The sequence below is a fragment of the Odocoileus virginianus genome, chromosome 32 (genome assembly GCF_023699985.2).
Source record: "Odocoileus virginianus isolate 20LAN1187 ecotype Illinois chromosome 32, Ovbor_1.2, whole genome shotgun sequence".
Classification (NCBI taxonomy): Eukaryota; Metazoa; Chordata; class Mammalia; order Artiodactyla; family Cervidae; genus Odocoileus; species Odocoileus virginianus.
Window position 1 is genome coordinate 15,371,960 of NC_069705.1, and position 22,096 is coordinate 15,394,055.

Here is a 22,096-nt window from a genome sequence, read left to right on the forward strand (position 1 = left end):
ATTGTTCAGAAGGCACTGAACTCTGCCCCGCCTCCCCTTCTATTGTACCCCTGGTCTTCTAGTCTTTTGATGAGTTCATAGTTGTAACAATAACAGAACACTGCAGCAGGGGAGAACAGTGGCTGTGCTTTTCTTTCGATGTTTCCAGAGAAAGAATCTGTACAATTTCCTGTAATGGAGGACTGCACAAGGTCTGAGTGAATTTCGGATTCATTTTTCGTAGGGACTGGGGTAACGGGCTGCTGCCTTAGATTCCTGTAAGTGTAGAGTTGAGAGTGACCATGGATCTTCCACCTCCCTCAAGCTTCAGGGAGCCCTCCAACAGCATCCCTAAAAGATGTTGCCCCAGTCTGTCCTGCATCCTTTGTGTGATGGAAGATCTGGCTCTCCTTTTTTTTTTTTGGCTCTACCACGCAGCATGTGGGATCTTAGTTCCCCCACCAGGGAGTGTACTTGCACCCTCTGCAGTGGAAGCATGGGGTCTTAACTGCTGGACTGCCAGGGAAGTCCCTCACTCTTATTTTTAAAATCAACTCATGTCATGTATACACTCAGTTCAGTCGCTCAGTTGTGTCCAACTCTTTGCGACCCCACGGACTTCAGCACGCCAGGCCTCTCTGTCCATCACAAACTCCCGGAGTTTGCTCAAACTCATGCCCATCGAGTTGGTGATGCCATCCAGCCATCTCATTCTCTGTTGTCCCCTTCTCCTCCTGCCCCCAATCCCTCCCAGCATCAGGGTCTTTTCCAACAAGTCAACTCTTTGCATGAGGTGGCCAAAGTATTGGAGTTTCAACTTCACTACATGTGTGTAAAATAAATAGCTGATGGGAAGCTGCTATGTATAGCTCCGTGAAGACCTGGGTGGGGGGATGGGGGTGGTTAGGAGAGAGGTCCAAGAGGGCGGGGATTTATGTAGACACAGAGCTGATTAGCTTGATTGTATAGTAGAAACTTAACATTGTATAGCAGTTATATTCCAATAATAAAATAGAAATAAAACAAACTCTTGAAAGGTTAAGTTTACATATAACAAATGCACAGGTTTTAAGTCAGCAGTTGGTTGCAACTTATTTCGTTAAGATGTAGAGCATTTACCCACTCCAGAAAATTCCCCTGTGCCTTCTGTAAGCCAGTCTGCCTTACTCCCCCTTCTCTGCTATCCCTCTGGCCTGATTTCTAGCATCATCGATTATAGTTTTGCTCATTTAGAGACTGTGGTCTGTCTTTTGTCTGTCTTCTGTCTCAAAACATATATTTGAGATTCCTCTAGCTTCCAATCAGAAAGAGATGAAACTTGGAACTCTCCTGGTGGTCCACTGATAAAGACTTCGGCTTCTTACACACGAGGTGTGGGTTCTATCCCTGGTCGCAGAGTGAAAATCCCACATGCCTGGCACCCAAGAACCAAAACAGAAACAGAAGCAGTCTTATAACAAATTTAGTCAAGACTTAAAGAAAAAAAGCAATGAGACTCTGATTTGTAGCCCACACTGTAGACGTATCTGACAGGCGATGAGACTCCTGCCTGCGGCTATTGAGGGCCTGGACATTGTTTTCTTTGGTGGGAGTGTGGCCTGGGGGGGGTGACTGACTGTGCCGAGTTGCCCGGGGCTTAGGTAGTTCCTGGGGTACCGGATTTTCACTGGTAAAACTGGAGATGCCCCAGGCAAGTTGGGATGAGTGGCTCACCCTGGCTTCTGTATAGAGATGGGGAAGAACATTAGGCTGCCAGGGGAGTGAGCGTCTAAACAAGAGACAAAGGACAGGAAAAAGGGACAAGTTCGGTTTCTTCACCTTCAGTCTCAGTTCCAAGGACCCCAGCTCCAGGAGAACCCTCTTCGAGCCTTTCAGTTGGAGGGTTTGCTGGCTTTATGTCACTTACCCGGTTTCAGCTGATTTTTTAAAATTCTGTTTATTTTTAAAATTTTTCATTGGAGGATAATTGCTTTACAGTGTTGTGTTAGTTTGCCATACAACAGCGTGAATCAGCCGTAAGTATATACATATATCCCCTCCCTCGAGCCTCCCCTCCCCCACACGCATCCCACCCTTAGACCTAGGGGTCATCACAGAGCCCTGAACGCAACTGATTTTTGTAAAAAAATATTTTTTATAGTTTAGTTCCTTATTTTATTAAGGACGTGTTCTGTTTCATTACTTTTCTACTTTCCAGAATACTCCTTTAAGAGCTCCAGGCACTGCCAGCATTTAATATTTTTCAATGTAATAAAAAATTGTGAAGCCCTATTGAAAACATGAAGATTAACATTAAAATAATAATAATTATTATTATTACTTCAAGGTGCTTGGTTTGATGGGCTCCAGCTTGATTATTTTGATGTGTTTAATTTTAAAAATCCAGCCACTTTTTCAACTGAATTGCAAGGCTCTGCCCTAAGGTGGCTTCTCTGAGGATGTGTGCCAATCTCTTGTCTATATCTGAAGTAATTCACTCACTGGATGTTAGCTGAACACATTCAGTTGTTGATGGTCAAGGAAGCTGTAATCTGCCTGCTTTCCTTCTGGGGCGGATGAAATTCCTGGCAGTTGACTGAGTCACATAATTTCCAACATAAATTCTGAAATATAATGCTCTTGTAAGCACGCTGGATTCCAACAGAAATCTTTCGAAAGTAGCACTGGGGTGAGGTGGCAGTTCTGGGCTGTGATTTGGGAGCCTTTATGTGCTATACAGAATTTGTGAGGCTTTTTAATGCTTCTCTTCAGAGAGGTGTCTCATTTTTTCCCTTAAATAAAAAAAAGAAAAGAAAAGAACCCCTTTGGCTCGGCTGCACAGCATGTGGGATCTTAGTTCCCTGACCAGGGATCAAACCCCTGTTCATGCATTGGAAGCTCGGAGTCTTAACCACTGGACCACCAGGAAAGTCCTGCCTTTAATTTTTTTGGTTTTTAAAATGTACACAATTAAGGCATGAACAAATCACTGATGCAATTTAAACAATAAATATAGCAAGTGAAAACGTTCAACCTTACTTTCACAATCCCTTCTCCAGTAAGACTTTTCCTTCTAGAATTTTTATGTATAATTGAATTCAGCCTGTAGTTTTGTCTGTTTTTTTTTTTCTTAAACTGAATCATACCATAGATATATATTGTTTTTTCCATTTAAACATGTGTTTTAAAGATTTTTTTTCACATTAGACTATATCAGTTTACTTCATTATGTCTAAAGCTATGTTGATTCGGTAGTATGGCAATACCTACATTTACTTAACCATTCTCCTGTCCATGTTTATTTAGGTTGCTGTTTTTCTGTTACATTACCACGAACATACATCTGTCTTTGTCCATATGTACTCTTACTTCTCTAGATATTTGATAATGGAGTTATTGTGTCAATGGATAAATGAAATTAAATTTTGGTACACACTGCCAAATGGGCCTCAACAAGGCTGCACCAATTTCCCCTCAAAGTTTAAATTCTTTTAACATGTGAAAATTTTGAAACAAAATGAAAATGGATAATTAAATTTTGCAAGCTCAAACAGCAAATTGAGAATTTGCTCTGTTTTCAATAAAATCTTATTTATTGCTTATTTATACATCTGATTTGTATAAAGCTCAGAAAAGACTTTAGACACTTGGCTTATTGATTTAACTTGCCAGTTATAATTTCATGGACTTTGCATGAGCTCAGGATTAGAATGAGTTTTAATCATTTTCCATGATTGACTGCTAAGATGTTTCATTAGAATAAACACTAATGAAAATGCGGTCAACATGGAATTCTCTAGAACTCTACTTGTGGAAAAGGAAATGGCAACCCACTCCAGTATGCTTGCCAGGATAATCCCATGGACGGAGAAGCCTGGGTCCGTAGGGTCACAGAGAGTCACACACAACTGAGCCACTAGGCATGCACGCACCACCTCCGCCTGAAAGATCTCCTGCCTGGAAACTCAGCTAAGAGTCTAGTTCTTTAGTATTTCCTAATGATCCCATTTAAAAAATATAGTTATTTTTGGTTGTGCTGGGCCTTCATTGCTTGGAGGGCTTTCTCTAGCTGCGGTGAGTAGGGGTACTCTCTAATAATTGTGGTGGTTTCTCTTGTTGTGGAGCACTGGCTTGAGGCGTCCAGACCAGGTAGCTGCAGCTTATGGGCTCTAGAGCTGGGTCTCAGTAGTTGGGGCACACGTGCTTAGTTACCTTGAAGCAAGTGGAGTCTTCCCAGACCAGGGATTGAACCTGTGTCCCTGGCACTGGCAGGCAGACTGCCATCCACTGTACCAGACTAGGGAATTCCACTATTCCATGTTTAATTTTTATAACTCACTAATCCTTTCTCAAATCATTGGCTCTGTCAGTTTTTTGGTTTTTTACAAAGAGTTAATAACTGGATGCTAAGTGTTGCGAAGACTTCATTATTATTATTATTTTTTTAATGAGCGGTAGTATCCCTAGTCTACCATGAAGTATTATCATAAGTAATTAAAATAAAATTGCTCTACTGGTCAGAGCAAATGAGGCAGGAGAAAAGTCCTAAGATGATGTAGTGATTTTTCTCATCATTTCATCTCTTTCTCCCTAACTTACTATATCCATTTATGTTTACAGAAACCTGCTGACCTTATTGGGTGGAGACGCAGGTCATGAAATCAGACATCTAGGACTGAGAACTGAAATTTTGTTTCCTTGGGCTGGGAATGATATATTAATAATTTGCCAATGACGCTTGTATGAAAGATTTCTTTTTTAGAATTCTCAGTGGTTCCACATTTGAGCTCTATTCCCTTGACAGATGCTTGTCGTTAACACCCTGTTTCTTTTTTTTAAAAATCACTTATTTATTTATTTTTGGCTGTGCTGAGTGTGGGTTTTCTCTAGTTGCAGGGAGCGGGGGCTACTCTATCGTTGCAACATGTGGGTTTCTCACTGTGGTACCTTCTTTCGTTGCAGAGCACAGGCTCCCAAGTTTGGGCTTCAGTAGTTGTGGTGCATGGGCTTAGTTGCCTTGCAGCACGTGGGATCTTCCTGGACCAGGGATTGAACCCCTGTCCCCTGCATTGGCAAACAGATTCTTAACCACTGGACCACCAGGGAAGTCCCTACACCCCATTTTTACTTTTACTGCTTTCTCTTCCACTACCTCTTCTTGCCCAAGTAAGCTTATGCAAATAAGACCAAAATGTATTTATATTTCTTTCCCAAATATCTTTGAGTACCTGCTATATTCAAGATACTATGTTAGGTTCCACAGCAAAGATGAAATAAGACATGGGTCCTCGAAAGCCCCTCTGTCTGCTGGTACAGGTGCTCACATAATTATAGTTGAGTGTGAGAAATGCTATAGTTCAGGGCTATACAGAAGACCATGAGATAATTGAATAGGGAACAATGAAATGAGGAGTAGGGCAGTTTGGAAAACTCATCTTTCGGATGTGTTCCCCTCCTCAGGTCCACTGGCAGTAGCAATTTAGCCTGTTTTAGAAAAAGAGCAGAAGGAGCATTGTTCTTTTTAAAATTTAACATCTCTGAAATCAGCATGTAGTTTGCATTTCTGTTGTTCAGTTGGTAAGTCGTGTCCAACTCTTTGTGACCTCATGGACTGCAGCACGCCAGGTTTCCCTGTCCTTCACCATCTCCTGGAGTCTGCTCAAACTCATGTCCATTGAATTGGTGATGACATCCAACCATCTCATCCTCTGTCACCCCATTCTCTTCCTGCCTTCAATCTTTCCCAGCATCAGGGTCTTTCCCAGTGAGTCAGCTCTTTGCATGAGGTGGCTATGTGCATTTCTAGCCTTCCTTCAATCAGTGTCCATGGAGCATCACCAGTGATGCAGCTGAGATTATCTGTGTGGGCATGAACTGGGCTGTCCTTCCGTCTGGCACGAGGGGACCACTGCAGCTTGTGGACGTTTCCATCCCCAAACCAATGAAGGGTCATTTGAGGAAAATATGAGTCAAGGTGGTGTCAGAAACCTTTCTTTGACGGCTTCTGGTCACGCCGAGAAAGCACCGGCATCAAAAGTTGGGAATGGGTGTCAGTGGTTTGGGAGAAAAATCTTGGAGACAATAGTGGGGCACTTTTTTAAGCAGTCAGTATTGCCAGCAATCTTTTTTTCTTTTTAACTGAGTTGTAGTTGACTTACAGTGTTGTATTAGGATTGCCAGCAGTCTTAATGGCACAGAACAAAATAGCGTGTTCAAAAACAGACATCAGAGATTGGAAAGTGATTCAGAAGAGCTGGACTGTGACTGTGAAAGTGTGTTCGATACTTAAACAAATTTTCACCTGTATATTTCTCACAATATTCACAGGAGTGATGTGATGAAAAATGTATGAGAAAATCTGAAAGAGCTCTTTCAGTAAGTATAAATAAAAATTCTCAGTATGTGGAAGCATTGTATCAATAGTTTAATTGGAAATATTTTTCTTTATTTTTGCCACACCTTGTGGCAGTTGGATCAGGGATCAAACCCGTGCCTCCCTGCAGTGGAGGAGCAGAGTCTTAACCATTGGACCTGCAGAAAATTCTGAAATATTTTTCTTAGTGACACAAAAAGTAGTAGTACATATTATAATTTATTTTTTCTCGATTCAGTAAATGTGACTCCCTTCCTTCCTTCCCTAGTTCCTCTCATCCATCCTTCCATTTTTAAAAAAGTGCACGTGTGTGTATGTGTGTGTGTGCGTGTTCCGTTGTGTCCAACTCTTTTTGACCCCATGGACTGTAGCCTGCCGTGTTCCTCTGTCCATGCAATTCTCCAGGCAGGAGTACTGAGTGGGTTGCCATTTCCTTCTCTAGAGAATCTCCCCGAGACACAGACCAAACCCACGTCTCCTGCATTGGCAGGTGGATTCTTTACTACCAGTGCTGCCTGGAAAGCTGTTTTTAAAACATGTGGAACATAAAAGAAACACAGGAGAGGGATCTGGGTGCCTGAGGGATGAGGAGGAAGATTCTGTTTCTTAGAGAATCTTTTGTTCACGTCATTTTAATTTTTATGAAAGCCATACATACTCCGAATTTAGAGAGCTGATAGCTCTCTCCTGGTGTTACCACTCACGACCTCCGTCTGACCCCTTTGGTCGCCGTCACCGGATCTCTAAGTGTTACAACATCGTATGTGTATGCTCAGTCACTGTTGTGTCCGACTCTTCGAGATCCCATGTTCCTCTGTCCATGGAATTTTCCAGGCAACAATACTGGAGTAGGTTGCCATTTCCTCCTCCAGGGGATCTTCCTGGCCTAGGGATGGAGCCTGCATCTCCTGGGTCTCCTGCATTGGCAGGCAGATTCTTTACCACTGAGCCAAGTGAGAAGCCTGAGTAACACAGGGATATTACTGTTTCATAATTTTTCAACATTAGGTGTTAAATTCTGACTCTATCTTGGTAGATCAGGATTTATTTTTTTACCCTCTGCTGTTCAACACACACACGCACACTCCTCTTTTAGTTTCCGTTCCTTCCACTTTTATTATTGTATTTGATATATCAATATTCACCATCATTATATGGCCATCCAAATGATATTCATAGATGAATCAGTACACTGATTACTTTTCTTGTTTACCCTGAGTTAATAGATTTTTTTTTTTAATTTGCTTAATTTTTTTTTGATAGAAAAATTCTTTAATCAGAACAAGTTTACATGTTGACACTTATAGCTTAACTAGAATAAATTTGTCCAAGTTTAAATTGTGTAAAGACCAAACAGATATAATAGCCAGAGTTCCCTTAAAACAGTGGGTCCTAGTTCCATTGTAAGGCCTCTCAGAAGCAAAACTGCAGTTACTGAAATGATTCCAAGTTTTCATAAAGATGAAAACAATTACCCGAGAGGTCAAAGCATACAATGCATGTCACATGCAAACACTGGTATTAAGCCTTTTCCCTGTATTCCTAGTTTTCAAAGATGGAAAGCATCTTTTCAGTTCAGTCCAGTCGCTCAGTCGTGTCCGACTCTTTGCGACCCCATGAATCGCAGCACGCCAGGCCTCCCTGTCCATCACCAACTCCCAGAGTTTATTCAAACTCATACCCATCGAGTCGGTGATGCCATCCAGCCATCTCATCCTCCGTTGTCCCCTTCTCCTCCTGCCCCCAATCCCTCGCAGCATCAGGGTCTTTTCCAGTGAGTTGACTCTTCGCATCAGGTGGCCAAAGTATTGGAGTTCCAGCTTCAGCATCAGTCCTTCAAATGAACACCCAGGACTGATCTCCTTTAGGACGGACTGGTTGGATCTCCTTGCAGTCCAAGGGAAGCATCTTTTAAGCTACTGCAAACCACCAACTGACCTAGTATTCAGAATATCTTAGAAATGCTGTTTGTTAAGGTTGTTCTTAAATTTTGTGTTAACCTTGGTTCACTCTCCTTTAGTCCATATACATGAATATACAGACAACTTCTTTATTTTTGTCTACTACCTCGGAGTAACTAACTTTTTGCAATCCTGTCACATGTATGCATTAGAAATAAAATTTCCCTTCTCATACAGCCATGTTTTCCAATAGGTTAGTTTCCTTATATAGTATTTATTTTTATTTACGGCAAAAAGCATTATGGATTGCATCTTTTCCAATTAAAAAAATACTTAATGACTTCTTTAATGAGTGGGACTTTTTAAAAAATTCAGAAACTCGAGACATTTCTCAAAAATAAACTTTTATCATTTAGTTTTCAGTTTCAGCTACTACTACCTGTAAAGGATCTTAAATGGTTGAACCCTAAAAGCCAAATTCATTCCTACATACACTACTGCTTACTGCAGGAAACTCATATGACTTTCACTGAATTCTCAGCCACAAAACTAAATTGCCTTCAGAAGTTAACATGAGTTTTGCACCTGGTAGAATTGTCAGTTCAATGTCAGTTGGGTATCTAGTTGTCATACAAAAAGGCATGCAGACTGCACCTTATTACAAAGCAGCAGGCTTGTATAGCAAAAGGTAGACTGAGATTAAGTCAACTTTTGATGAAAGGAGGGAGTGAGTACTTAGATAGAAGTAACATTTTATCAACCATAAAAATGTTTAACTTCAAAAAAAAAAATGCTTAACTTCTACAAAACCCACAACAGTGAAAAGACAGTCTGGTAAATCAAAGATTTGGAAAAATTATGCACAAAACTCACAGTGTCTGGGAAAAGAGGAGAGGTTTATACAAGAAGCAGTTTTTAAAATGTAACTGTTTTCTACTGCCAATTACACATTAACTTACACACTCTAACTGAAAATATACTACAGTCAATGTCTGGAAGAGCAGTTTAACATTTCCTAAATGAACTTTGACCCAGATAATCACAGTGGTGTGATCACTCACCTAGAGCCAGACATCCTGGAATGTGAAGTCAAGTGGGCCTTAGAAAGCATTACTACGAACAAAGCTAGTGGATGTGATGGAATTCCAGTTGAGCTATTTCAAATCCTGAAAGATGATGCTGTGAAAGTGCTGCACTCAGTATCCCAACAAATCTGGAAAACTCAGCAGTGGCCACAGGACTGGAAAAGGTCAGTTTTCATTCCAGTCCCTAAGAAAGGCAATCCCAAAGAATGCTCAAACTACTGCACAATTGCACTCATCTCACACTCTAGCAAAGTAATGCTCAAAATTCTCCAAGCCAGGCTTCAGCAATACGTGAACTGTGAACTTCCAGATGTTCAAGCTGGATTTTAAAAAGGCAGAGGAACCAGAGATCAAACTGCCAATATCCGTTGGATCATCGAAAAAGTGAGAGAGTTCCAGAAAAACATCTATTTCTGCTTTATTGACTACACCAAAGCCTTTGACTGTGTGGATCACAATAAACTATGGAAAATTCTGAAAGAGATGGGAATACCAGACCACCTGACCTGCCTCTTGAGAAACCTGTATGCAGGTCAGGAAGCAACAGTTAGAACTGGACATGGAACAACAGACTGGTTCCAAATAGGAAAAGGAGTACGTCAAGGCTGTGTATTGTCACCCTGCTTATTTAACTTAAATGCAGAGTACATCATGAAAAACACTGGGCTGGATGAAGCACAAGCTGGAATCAAGATTGCCAGGAGAAATATCAATAGCCTCAGATATGCAAATGACACCACCCTTATGGCAGAAAGTGAAGAGGAACTAAAAAACCTCTTGATGAAAGTGAAAGATGAGAGTGAAAAAATTGGCTTAAAGCTTAACATTTAGAAAACTAAAATCATGGCATCTGGTCCCATCACCTCCATCACCTCATGGGAAATAGATGGGGAGACAGTGGAAACTGTCAGACTTTATTTTTTTGGGCTCCAAAATCAGTGCAGATGGTGACTGCAGCCATGAAATTAAAAGACTTTCCTCTTGGAAGGAAAGTTATGACCAACCTAGATAGCATATTAAAAAGCAGAGACATTACTTTGCCAACAAAGGTCCATCTGGTCAAGTCTATGATTTTTCCAGTGGTCATGTATAGATGTGAGAGTTGGACTGTGAAGAAAGCTGAGCGCCGAAAAATTGATGCTTTTGAACTGTGGTGTTGGAGATGACTCTTGAGAGTCCCTTGGACTGCAAGGAGATCCAACCAGTCCATCCTGAAGGAGATCAGTCCTGGGTGTTCATTGGAAGGACTGCTGCTGAAGCTGAAACTCCAGTACTTTGGCCACCTCATGGGAAGAGTTGACTCATTGGAAAAGACCCTGATGCTGGGAGGGATTGGGGGCAGGAGGAGAAGGGGATGACAGAGGATGAGATGGCTGGATGGCATCACTGACTCGATGGGCATGGGTTTGGGTAGACTCCGGGAGTTGGTGATGGACAGAGAGGCCTGGCGTGCTGCGATTCATGGGGTCGCAAGGAGTCGGACACGACTGAGCAACCGAACTGAACTGAACTTCCCCTCACGTTCACTGTATAAGGTAGCTGTTAATATTGCACAAGTACAATTAGCAATGTTTATTCACTTTTAAACAAAGATAAGGAGAGTTCTCCCTCAAAACAAGTTTTAAACATCAAAACCTATGCTTATAGAAATTTAAAACTTCCAGCAGTCAAAATATTTCAAATGAAAACCATTGCAAACTTCTCAAATGTTCTTTATATTCCAGGTATGTCAACCTAGTTATCTAGTTTAGAATCTTTCAGAGATATTTCAGTCTCTCTCTTCACTGGATGGCTTTTTCTTCCTGCTGGCCTCTTTGCTTTCTTTGCTTTCTTCATTTCTATCTCCATCGTGTTGCAGTTGATTTTTAAAAAATGTAATTAGCAGAAATTCAGTTTTCAGCTGTCTGACTGGTCAGAAGTAAATATTCCTTTCTTTCTCCTTCCCTAGCTGTTTGCCTTTGTATTATTCTATGTAATTTGGATGGCATCACCGACTCGATGGACATGAGTTTGAGCAAGCTACGGGAGTTGATGATGGACAGGGAAGTCTGACATGCTGCAGTCCAGGCGGTGGCAAAGAGTCGTACACGACTGAGCGACTGAACTGAACTGAATGTTGAATTATGGCTTCCCTGGTGGCTCAGTGGTAAAGAATCCATCTGCCAATGCAGGAGACCCATCTGCCAATCCTGGGTTAGGAAGGTCCCCTGGAGTATGAAATACAACTTACTCCAGTGTGCTTGCCTGGAAATCCCACGGACAGAGGAGCCTGACGTGTTGCAGTCCATGGGATCACAGAAGAGTCAGACACAACTGAATGACTGAGCAACCACAAGAAATGTTGAATTACAGCTAGTGGTTTAATATTTACATTTATAATCATAAGATACCTGGGACCTGTTTGGTTCATGTTTGAAGCCACAGGGTTTCCAACTTAATGTTTTCCAAGTAGGAGGGTTCGGTAAAACCTCGCTCTTTTAGGAGTGGCTGGGTTTCTCTGAGTTAGTGGTGGTGTCTCCTGTCCCCACATATGTTGCCTGCAATAGCGGGATTCAGATTGTGGGGCAAGGAGACACCTGAACGTGGGTTTTAATATCAGAGGGTAAATTCTTCACGTGCCTTGAGAGAGACCACAAACCCTAACCAGGGCCTTGAAAGTTTCCTGTTGAGCAGGACTTTCTGGAACTTGTCAAAGTGGCTGTGCTAACAAAGCCTGGTGACACCAGCTGGTCTCCCCAGGCAGAGAGCGGTGCTTTGGCTCACTGCACAGTGTGATTTCTGCTCTGGTTTCTCCTTGGTTTTCACAGCAACCTCATCCTCACTTTTTCTAATTATTACTGGGAAAAACACTGAATTTCTTTTTTCACTTAGATTTAGAAACTGTCCAGTACTTAAATTTGCTCTTAAGCTTATTGCAGACAGCTGGGGCAGGGAGGTAGCAATTGTAATAGTTTATCTCAAAAACTAAAAGTTGTTTGAGCTTTATGATTTAATCCAAGGCAGGAAATGAGAACAAACTCAGTGAGGTCACTGGAAGTTTAGCTACAGCTGAGATGATTAACAATAGGTGTGATTTATGAACTATTGCTGTCTCCCACAATAACCGTATTTTGCTCATTGTTTCATTAGCTTTTATATCTTCTGGCCTTAGAAGTGTTCATTTCTGATGGGTAAAGGCTCTTTAATAAAATTTTTTATTTTACTAGAGCAACAAGAAAGGCTTTATCTCTTTTCACATTGTGCCAAAAATACAGCGAAGAAGATTTGTAATTTGTGATAAAACTTAGAATATGGTCAGGTAGAGTTTCCTGGAAGATCTTCACTTCTACCTCATCATTCTTTGTACTGCCTAGGTCATCAGTAAGCCTGGCATGCTGCCGTCCACGGGGTTGCAAAGGGTCAGACACGATGAGCGATTGAACTGAACTGAGGTCATCAGTATTCTGTATATTTTTATTAGCAACTCAGAGAGAGACTTTTCAACATAGTACCTGAATGAAAATGTGCTTTTGATTTCCAGTAATTTGAGGGTCCTTTCTTAAAGGGAGTCTCATCTTCTGATTTTATATTTTCTCTTCTTAAGTAGAAGGCTTGCATTTTTTCTGCCTCCACGTCCTCACCGGATGGAATAAGAGATTAAACAGAAAGGTGGTTCTCTTAGGGGAAAATGGAAGCCTGGGAAGTGGAAGTGGTAACAAGGGGGTAGAATTGTGAAGAAAGATAGCATTTTTAGAAAAACCAAAGAGAAAGATACCAAGAGAAAACTCAGAACAAAACTTGGAATAAAAGTTGTGATCAGAGAGAAATCTCAAGTTTTGGAAACGGGCTTCTGTATTAATCATAGTCTGATAGGAATAAAGGTTATCCTAGGTATTTCAAAGGGTAGGAATTTATTACAGGAATTGATTACAGAGGGGTTGAATGATCAGTAAAGCACAAGAAGAGAGAGGAAGGCTGTGTAACCTGTGTAACTGCAGGGAACCTTGGGTCCATTTTGGTGGAAATTGTTTAAAAAATGGCAAAATCTTCCATGCACATGATGTTTTGTTCCTCATAGGGATTCCAAGGAAAAATGAGCATTAAAAGGTATTTACTGGTCCATCTTGTAAAAGCTTTAGGAACTGCTCGGATCTCTGGGGCTATACACTGGGCGGCAACTCCTAGCTATTCTGGAGTCCTGTGTTGGAGCTAAGATTCCAAATATCTGTGATGTCATTTCTGTAGCTTTATACTCGGCCTTTTAAAGTGTTTCATGTGCCAAAGGTTATGATAACTCCGATTTTGTGCACCTGAGATCTATTTTTAAAAAATGAAGCATTATGCTCAAAGGTAGAACACCTGGCCTACTCTTAAGAGTTTTAAACCAACCTTGGTGATGACATTGATGGAGAAAAAGAAGACCCATGAAGGAACGGGTTTCAGAGCAAGATGGCTAATTTAGTCAGAGTCGAGTACTCTGTGATTGTCTCTGGCCTCTGCAAGCAGAATTTTTCTGAATGCTGCTAGATATCCGGTCGAAGCTTAGGGGAACCGTCTGGATAGAGTATAAATTTAGGATCCATCAGTAACATGGTTTAGTTGAAAACCTCAATGGAGATGGAACAACAGTAGTTATGTAGGCCTGTTTTAGAATAAATCATTGAAAAAGGAGTCATTTTAAGGAAAAGGGCTAAAAGGAAGTGATCACCCCCTAGTCACTCCTCTTCCTTCCCAACCATATTGGGTGTTACTGTTCAGAGGTTTTAAGTCTGACTTTGTATCCTTGCGGGAGACCTGGGTTTGATCCATGAGTTGGGAAGATCCCCTGGAGAAGGGAAAGGCTACCCACTTCTGGCCTAGAGGATTCCATGGACGGTATAGTCCATGGGGTCGCAAAGAGTCGGACACCACTGAGCGACTTTCACTTTTACTTTGTATTCTTGGTTTAAGGAACAGAAAAGGCACATCAGGTGCTTGTTGAGTTCAGAGCATGAATTCCAACCTCCCAGTAACCATGTTTGAAGAGGATCATACGCAACGTGAATTTGGATAATGGAACGTTTGTACTTGTTCAGGAAGAGTCTATCTGGTCTTCCTTCAACTGTTCTCCTTCATGTGGGGTGAAGAGTCCACAGACCAAGGTCACTTGCTCACCTGTGCCCACAGAGCCCATGCTTCCTGGCTGAGGCATCACATTTCACACTCCAGGACCCCAGAATTGCTTGCCCCAAGGCCAAGGTGGAGCCCACTTCCAGACCTTGCACTGGGCAGTTCTCTGCTTTTTCCTCCCAAGGTCAAACTGGGCTGCTAGTATGCACTCCTGGGCTTGAAGGACGGCTGGGGTGACTGCAGACGTGTGGAGCGTAAAAGAATAATTTCAGAGACTTCCCTGGCGGTCCAGTGGTTAAGACTCCCTGCTTCCAATGCAGAGGGTTTGATCCCCAGGTTTGGGAACTAACATCCCACATGCTGCACAGCGCAGCCAAAAAGAAGAAAAATTTTACACTAGACACTTGTTAAAAACAGCAAGGAAGATTTTTACTGGAGTTACTGTAGTAGAAGAGAGAGACTTCGGCATAGAACTGAGTTCAACTCCAAGTCCAGCAAAGACAGCTGGGGACTGAGAGCCAGCAAGAATGAGGAGTCAGCGGAGAGAAAATGACTCAGAGGACATCAAAGGCAGGAAGATTCTTGCTAAACTGGCGTAACAGGATTCTTGGTAAAGGCGGACTTTAGCCACTGAGTGTGGGGATTGAGAAACTTGTTCAGACATTGAGGGTCCAGGGTCGGGGGTGGGGGTGTGTCTCACTAAACCAACGTAGCAGGATTCTTTGCTGAAACTGGGCTCTGTGGGCCAAGGAGGGCGGCTGGCCAAGCTTGAAGAGTGATGAGAAGAGCGCTCGTGATGGAACTTGGCCTTGCAGATTGAGGTCAGTTTTCAGTGTCGATGTTTGCAAGATCCCCAGAGTGTGGGGGTGGAAGGAAGGGTGGGAGGAAGAGGGTCCAGGCACCACTGCCCTCCAGCCTGGAACTCGGAGGAGCCTGAGAGTCCTGAGCTTGAACCTGGACTTCTGGCTGCAAGTTCTTTTGCAGGACTTGAAAGGTGGGGCAGAGGTGTTTTGGTGGGGGCTCTTTCAACTGGGCTCTTTCGGACGACACACTCAGGTGCTTCCTGAGGCAGCTGGTCAGTGGGGGACAGAGAGGGAGAGACCCGAGGACGGAGAGACCCGAGGAGGGAGAGCAAATGGGTGTTTCCTCTGTGGTGTCCGGAGTGAATGGAGGGCAAGGTCTGAGCGATTAGGTGAGGGTGAGTCAGCAAGTGAGGAAGAATCCTCTCCCTTCTCCTCTTGTCGTGCCCTGCCCAGCCCCAGAGAGAATTGTGGTTTGTAGTAGAATAGATGTTGTCCATGTTTGGTGTGAACTGTTGCTTTGCATGATTTAAAAAAAAAGATCATGAGTCGTGTATGTATGGTAAAGGTAGAAGACAAAACATTTAACAGCCTGTTAGGTTGATTTATAGCCTTGAAACATGCAGGCATATGGCAGATGGGACTGTCTGCACTCTTACATCTGGCCCTGCGCTGTTAGGAAGGAGACTGCAAAGTTATTGACTGGCCTGAGCATGGGTTCAGTTCAGGGTGGTCTGAGAGATTTCCATGCTTAGGGGTAGAATGCACAGATGCTTAGCTGAACGTGCAACGTTGAGAGAGGCCCCTAAGCCCTGGGCATGTAGGAACTGGGCTGGGCAGCAGGAGGTGGACAGCAGGCCGGCGAGTGAAACTTCCTCTGTATTTACAGCCGCTCCCCATCATTTGCATCGCCACCGCCTGTCAGCTCAGCAGCGGCATTCATTCGTTTCTCGCGGTTCACAGAGGAACTTGAATCCTACTGTGAACTGCGCGTGTGAGGGCCCTAGGTCGTGTACTCCTGAACAGGATCATCCCCAAACCACCCCCCCTCCCCCAATCCATGGGGAGATTGTCTTGAACGAAACCAGTTTCTGCCCGGCGGTCAGTGTCTTCCAGGAAACCAGTTTTGCCCAGTGCCTAAAACGCTGGGGACTGCTGGCCTCCATTACGTAGAATTGATGTAACAGTCAGATAAGCAGACTCATGAAGAGAGATGGCGGAAGAAGAGGGGAGAATATAGGTCTGGAAGTCAGGACCTCTCCCAGAGTCCCTCTGAAGTGGCGAGGGCCAGGCTGTCTGCAGAAGTGTGTGTGTGGTATTTTTAGGTAACCCTCAGAACCTTACAGAAAATAAACACTCTGATGGGGCTGTGTGGGTAAGTCTAGAAAATTCATGTGAAATGGTTTAAAAAATAGCAATGGACTATGCAGATGATAATATTATCAGGGAGCCCCCTTGGCCGAAATTGTTTTCCTCCGAAGTTTTAGGTCCTTCTGTTGGGGTCTTTTTGCAGGATCACATTTTATGGGCCATACTGTTTTACAGTAGGGGTCCTTTTTTAAAAAACAAGTGACCTTTGAGGGAACATTGTGTGGGAACGTGTCTTTTTTCTGAGTTAAGGCATGCCTCTTCCCGAGTGTACTGGGTGTAAGCTGGGTCATATTTCTGTGAGTGTCTTGCGACTGCCGAGAGTTGGTTATCCAACAGCATCAGCGTTGTAGTGGGGCCAGTGATCTCTCTGGTCCTTTGCCATTAGCCAGTCTGAAAATTCTGGTCCCCACCAGGGATCTTTAACTTCAGACACACAACTCAAGCCAAACTTTCTTCATAGAGCGGGGTTAGTAGTATGTGTTGCCTCCTGCTTTTCCCAGTTTGTGTGGGAATAATAAAAGAAGAGTATATGCCCGTGAAGAAGAAAGAGAGCACATAAACATATAAAGGATGGTCACTCTGCTTCTCTGCCTTTTCAGACTCAGTCCCCATCATCAGCACCCTAGCACCGTTTGGATTTGACTGTGGATTTGACTATCCTAGGGACCTCAGATCACGTTTTTTTTTTTTTTGGTGACTGACTTGCATCACTGAACTCAGCACAGCATCCTCAAGGTTTGTCTGTGCTGTGGCGTGTGGCCGCCTCCCCTTCCGGTCTGAGGCTGAAGCACCGTTTGCCAGCATGAATTGTATTGCTTTCGTGCTTCTAGTTGTGATTTCCTTTACAGTGCACTTTAGTGCTGAAGATCTATTTGTCAGCTAATAAAGGAACGAATGAATTAGTCAGTATTCAGCAAACACAGAATAACCCGGGGAAATGGGAGTTTGAATCCAAACTTGTTACCTGTAAAAGCCAGTGTACGTGGCTGTACCAAACTCCTGAACCAGTCACATGCAAGTTAGTCCCATTTGTATGGATTTATCATAGTTCAATGGATTTTCTTTTCTTTAAATACCCCGGTTCCGACTCTTGTTACAGTGGGCGTTGCCCTGGAGTCAGAGAGAGCTAAATAACTCAGCTGTTTCCTGACCCACATCCAGTGTGTGTGTGCCTGCTAAGTTGCTTCATTCGTGTCTGACTCTTGTGACCCCATGGACTGTAGCCTGCCAGGGTCCTCTGTCCGTGGGATTCTCCAGGAAAGAGTACTGGAGTGGGTTGCCATGCCCTCCTCCAGGGGATCTTCCCTACCCAGGGATGGAACCCGAGTCTGTTATGTCTCCTGCATTGGCAGGCAGGTTCTTTACCACTAGCGCCACCTGGGAAGCCCAACCCACATCCAAGTACCTTTGAGAAATTGCTCAGTACCGCCACTCGCATTATCAGTTGTAATATCCTCAGAGAAGTATTTTAGGTTTGTCATGGTTGTAACTTAAGAATTCTTGAGTGTTTACGATGATAAGCTGTAAGTTTAGGGGAGGAGCTTGCTGGGCAAGATGACATATATTTTTTTAATCTTCCTCAGAGAATTTTAGTTGGGAAGAATCTGACTAAAAAAAAAAACACAACTTATTTCACTGTGGTATGTGTGTGTGTGTGTGGGGGGGCGTATAATGCAAGGTGTAATGAGCCTGGAAGCCCTCACCTCCTAGTTAAAATGAATGAAAAGCTCATTATAACTGGTTGCACTTTCATAAGAATAAGTCTCATTACCAACACACAGACTTAGATACTGGCTGTGACGAGGTTTCAACGTGTTTACTCCCTCTTATACTTTACAGATGTAGACAAGCAGTGATGAGAGTCAGGTCCTATCCTTGTTCTGAAGCACTAGTTGTGTCTTTCTGCTTCCTAGCTCTGCAGTTTGGATCTTTGCCATGGTGACCACAGGGTGAGGCGATTGAGTCACCTATGTGCCAGGTACCCGCAGCGGACGGCCACTGGTGTCTGAGTCCCTCACTCAGGGCACTTGTGCCTGATCATTAATTCTAGACCCGCTTTCATCTTAACCATATCACCTCCAGCCTCTAATCATACATCTGGATCCCTGCCCTCTGTGCCTATGGATTGGACTCTGGATCTTCCTTTCCCAGGAAAATGGCCTTGATTCTCTGCTCTGCCTTCTGTGGAAGCTTTATGTTCTAACTCAAGTTTATGGGTTCAGTGCCCATCATTGGCCACTTGGCCAACCTAGAACCTTTGTGAGCAGCTGCCAGTTCAATGCGGTAAATTGCCTTTCTTCTCCAGCTCTCTCTCATGTCCGATGTTTGTCTGTTGACCATTGCTGACCATTCAGCTCTGCGTGCCATTACGGTTCAGGCACGTGCGAGTATTCTTTTTATTCATTTATTTGCATCGGGTCTTAGTTGTGTCACGCGGACTCCTCTCTGGGTGTGGTGCTTGGGCTCAGTAGTTGTGGCAAGGGCTTAGTTGCCCTGCTCTCTGTGGGATCTTACTTCCCCAATCAGGGATGGACCTGAGTGCCCTGCCCTGGAAGGTGGATTCTTAACCCCTGGACCACCAGGGAAGTCCCCTGAGTATTCTCTTCACTTCTAAAGGACTTGTGTAGCAAATGCCAAGTAAACCAAGATATGACCATTTTTAGATGTTAGTCTTTCATTCCTCCTCATTGAGAATAAAAGCCTATTATCAAGACAGTAATACACAACCCTCAGCCGTTTCTCTGGGCTCAGTATACATCCTCCAGCATAAACTTCTTTGGTCTTCAATTGTTTAAAAGACTCTCTTGATTAATTGATTTCTCATTGATGTACTGTTGGCACCAAAGAGTATGTGTTTATTTGAGAGACTGTGCACTGGCATTACATAATTAATTTTTATGAGTTCTACCAGAGAATATGTCTCATTTTCCTGGAAGAATTTATTTGGTGTGTCTTTTCCCCAGTGGATGCTAGAAGATGGGTTTTGTATGTGTGTGTATATACCATTTTCTTGCATTTAAAAAAAAAAAATCAAGTCACTGGGCCAAAATATCATCAGTGTCTGGAACACCTTAGAAATTGTGTTATGTATTGTGATATTGTCTTAATTCTTCTTTCTCAGTCATGGAAGTTACTTCTTCCTGATTGGGTTTCCACCCACAGTCAGGAAACAATGGTTTACCACATCCATCATTTCTGTCTGCACATTATCATGTTTCGAAGTTTTCCCCAATTAATCCTCTGGAAGCTAGAATCACTCACAGTTATAATCCTGTTATGCCTTCTTTATTTCATGATGTGCTTGTTATTGCACATCCATCCTTCAGCGATCTGTAACATAGTGCTATTATCAGCTCTTAAGTCTTTAAAAGCCTCTTATCTACCATTTTGACTAAGACTGATTCACTGCACTTTGTTGAAAATCGATCATTTTGGATTAAAAAAAAAAATCTATCCCGTGTATTTGTTCTGGCTACTTTTGCATAATTTCCTTTTTTTTTTTTTCCATTTAATCAATCTGCCAAGCTAGTTTGCTTTCTCCCTTTTGGCTTCCTTTCTCTTTCCCTTTTTAAGAATTATCTCTCTCTTCATTTCTCCTTTCCTGTTTGGGTAATGCCTCTGGAAAGAAAAAGCCAGTTGCAGAAGGCAGTGGAATAAATTCTTCAGAACCAGGCTAGACACTTACTCCCATTTCTCTTTTTATAAAATGAGAGAGAATGTCCCTTTCCTTGATGGCCCTCCTTATAAGCAGTTTCTAGGGTGAGAGCTTCATGATTTGACTATTGGGCATTTTAAAAAAAATTTATTTATGTGTTTACTTTTGGCTGCTCTGGGTCTTTGTTGCTATGTGTGGGCTTTCCTCTAGCTGCAGTGAGCACAGGCTGCTCTCTATTGGGATGTGCGGGCTTCTCACTGCATGGCTTCTCTTGTCGTGGTGCACAGGCTCTGGGGCACTGGGGCTTCAGGAGTTGTGGCTCCTGGGTCCTAGCACTCAGGTTCAGTATTTGTGGCGTCTGGGCTTATATGCTTCATGCCATGTGGGATCTTTCAGGACCAGGACTGGAACCCATGTCCCCTGCACTGGCAGGCAGATTCTTATCCACTGCACTACCAGGCATTTTGCAGGCATTATAACAGACTTCTTATTTATAGCCTCAACCTCCTCTATGTACTAGTTTTCCCGGGTGAACTCAAACTGAAACACCAGAGTTCTTTTGGACATACTAACATTGTCTTTTCTTCTCCTAGGTACTGACTTTAGCATAGATAGCTTACCTCTGCCTCGGAAAGCCCATCACGACTGGGCCCTTTTTCACGAAGAGTCTCCAAAAAATAATTATAAGCTCTTTCACCAGCCAGTCATCACCTTGTTCAATTACACCGCCACCTTCAGCCGGCATTCCCACCTGCCACTAACCACCCAGTACCTGGAGGGCACGGAAGTCCTGACGTCCCTCCGATACCTGGTCCCCTTGTGGTCTAAAAACAACCTCCGGAAGATCCTTGCTCCCCTGGTGTATGTACAGTCCGACTGTGACCCGCCCTCAGACAGGGACAGTTATGTTCGAGAGCTGATGACATACATTGAGGTCGATTCCTATGGCGAGTGTCTGCGAAACAAACCTCTCCCTCCACAGTTGAGCAATCCAGCCTCTATGGATGCAGATGGCTTTTACAAGATCCTCGCCCAGTATAAGTTTATCCTTGCTTTTGAGAATGCGGTGTGTGATGATTACATCACCGAGAAGTTCTGGAGACCTCTGAAACTGGGGGTCGTCCCTGTGTATTACGGATCCCCCAGCATCGCAGACTGGCTTCCAAGTAATAGAAGCGCTATCCTGGTATCAGAATTTTCTCACCCTAGAGAACTGGCAAGTTACATCAGAGCGCTGGATCAGGATGACAGACGCTACCAGGCCTACATAGAGTGGAAGCTGAAGGGTGAGATCTCAAATCAGCGACTTCTCACCGCGCTCAGGGAACGGAAATGGGGGGTGCAGGACGTTAAGCAGGACAACTACATCGACGCATTTGAGTGTATGGTGTGCAGCAAGGTGTGGGATAACATTAGGCTCCAGGAAAAGGTAAGTGAGCCCAGGTTTGGCAGAGAGGTGCTGGGTGGCCGTCTTGATGTTCGCTGCTGCTCTGCATTCTTCTGTTGCAGCTGCGTCATCACTGGTCCTCACTCAGAGAGGCCAGGCTCTGCGGGAAGGATGGATATTCCATTTCTATTTGAGGAGTGCCATGAAGTTTGCTAGTCTGTCCTGAAGGCTTTAAATTCTTCTTTATTGTTTCTTCTGGAGGATATCACACTACAAGTGCTGGGCAGTGATGCACAAAAGCTGTAGGTGAGGCATGAAGGCCAAAAAAATTTTTTTAATGGGAAGTTCTGAATCTCATCCACATTTTCAGTCCTTCAACCCAGTGGTCCCCAGCCTTTTGGCACCAAAGACCAGTCTCATGGAAGATGATGTTTTCATGGACCAGGGGACAGTGTGGGGAATGTTTTGGGAAGACTCA

The 22,096-nt window shown here is 43.4% G+C and overlaps 1 protein-coding gene across 4 annotated transcripts in view; it reads left to right on the forward strand.

Moving 5' to 3' along the window:
- Positions 1-22,096, forward strand: part of FUT10 (fucosyltransferase 10) — a 229,838-nt gene that overhangs the window by 42,323 nt on the left and 165,419 nt on the right. For all 4 annotated transcript variants that reach the window (XM_070459911.1, XM_020910102.2, XM_070459913.1 and 1 more), the window contains one exon: positions 20,825-21,660. In XM_070459911.1, the coding sequence (XP_070316012.1) occupies positions 20,825-21,660 (836 nt within the window). The remainder of the gene's footprint in view (positions 1-20,824; positions 21,661-22,096) is intronic.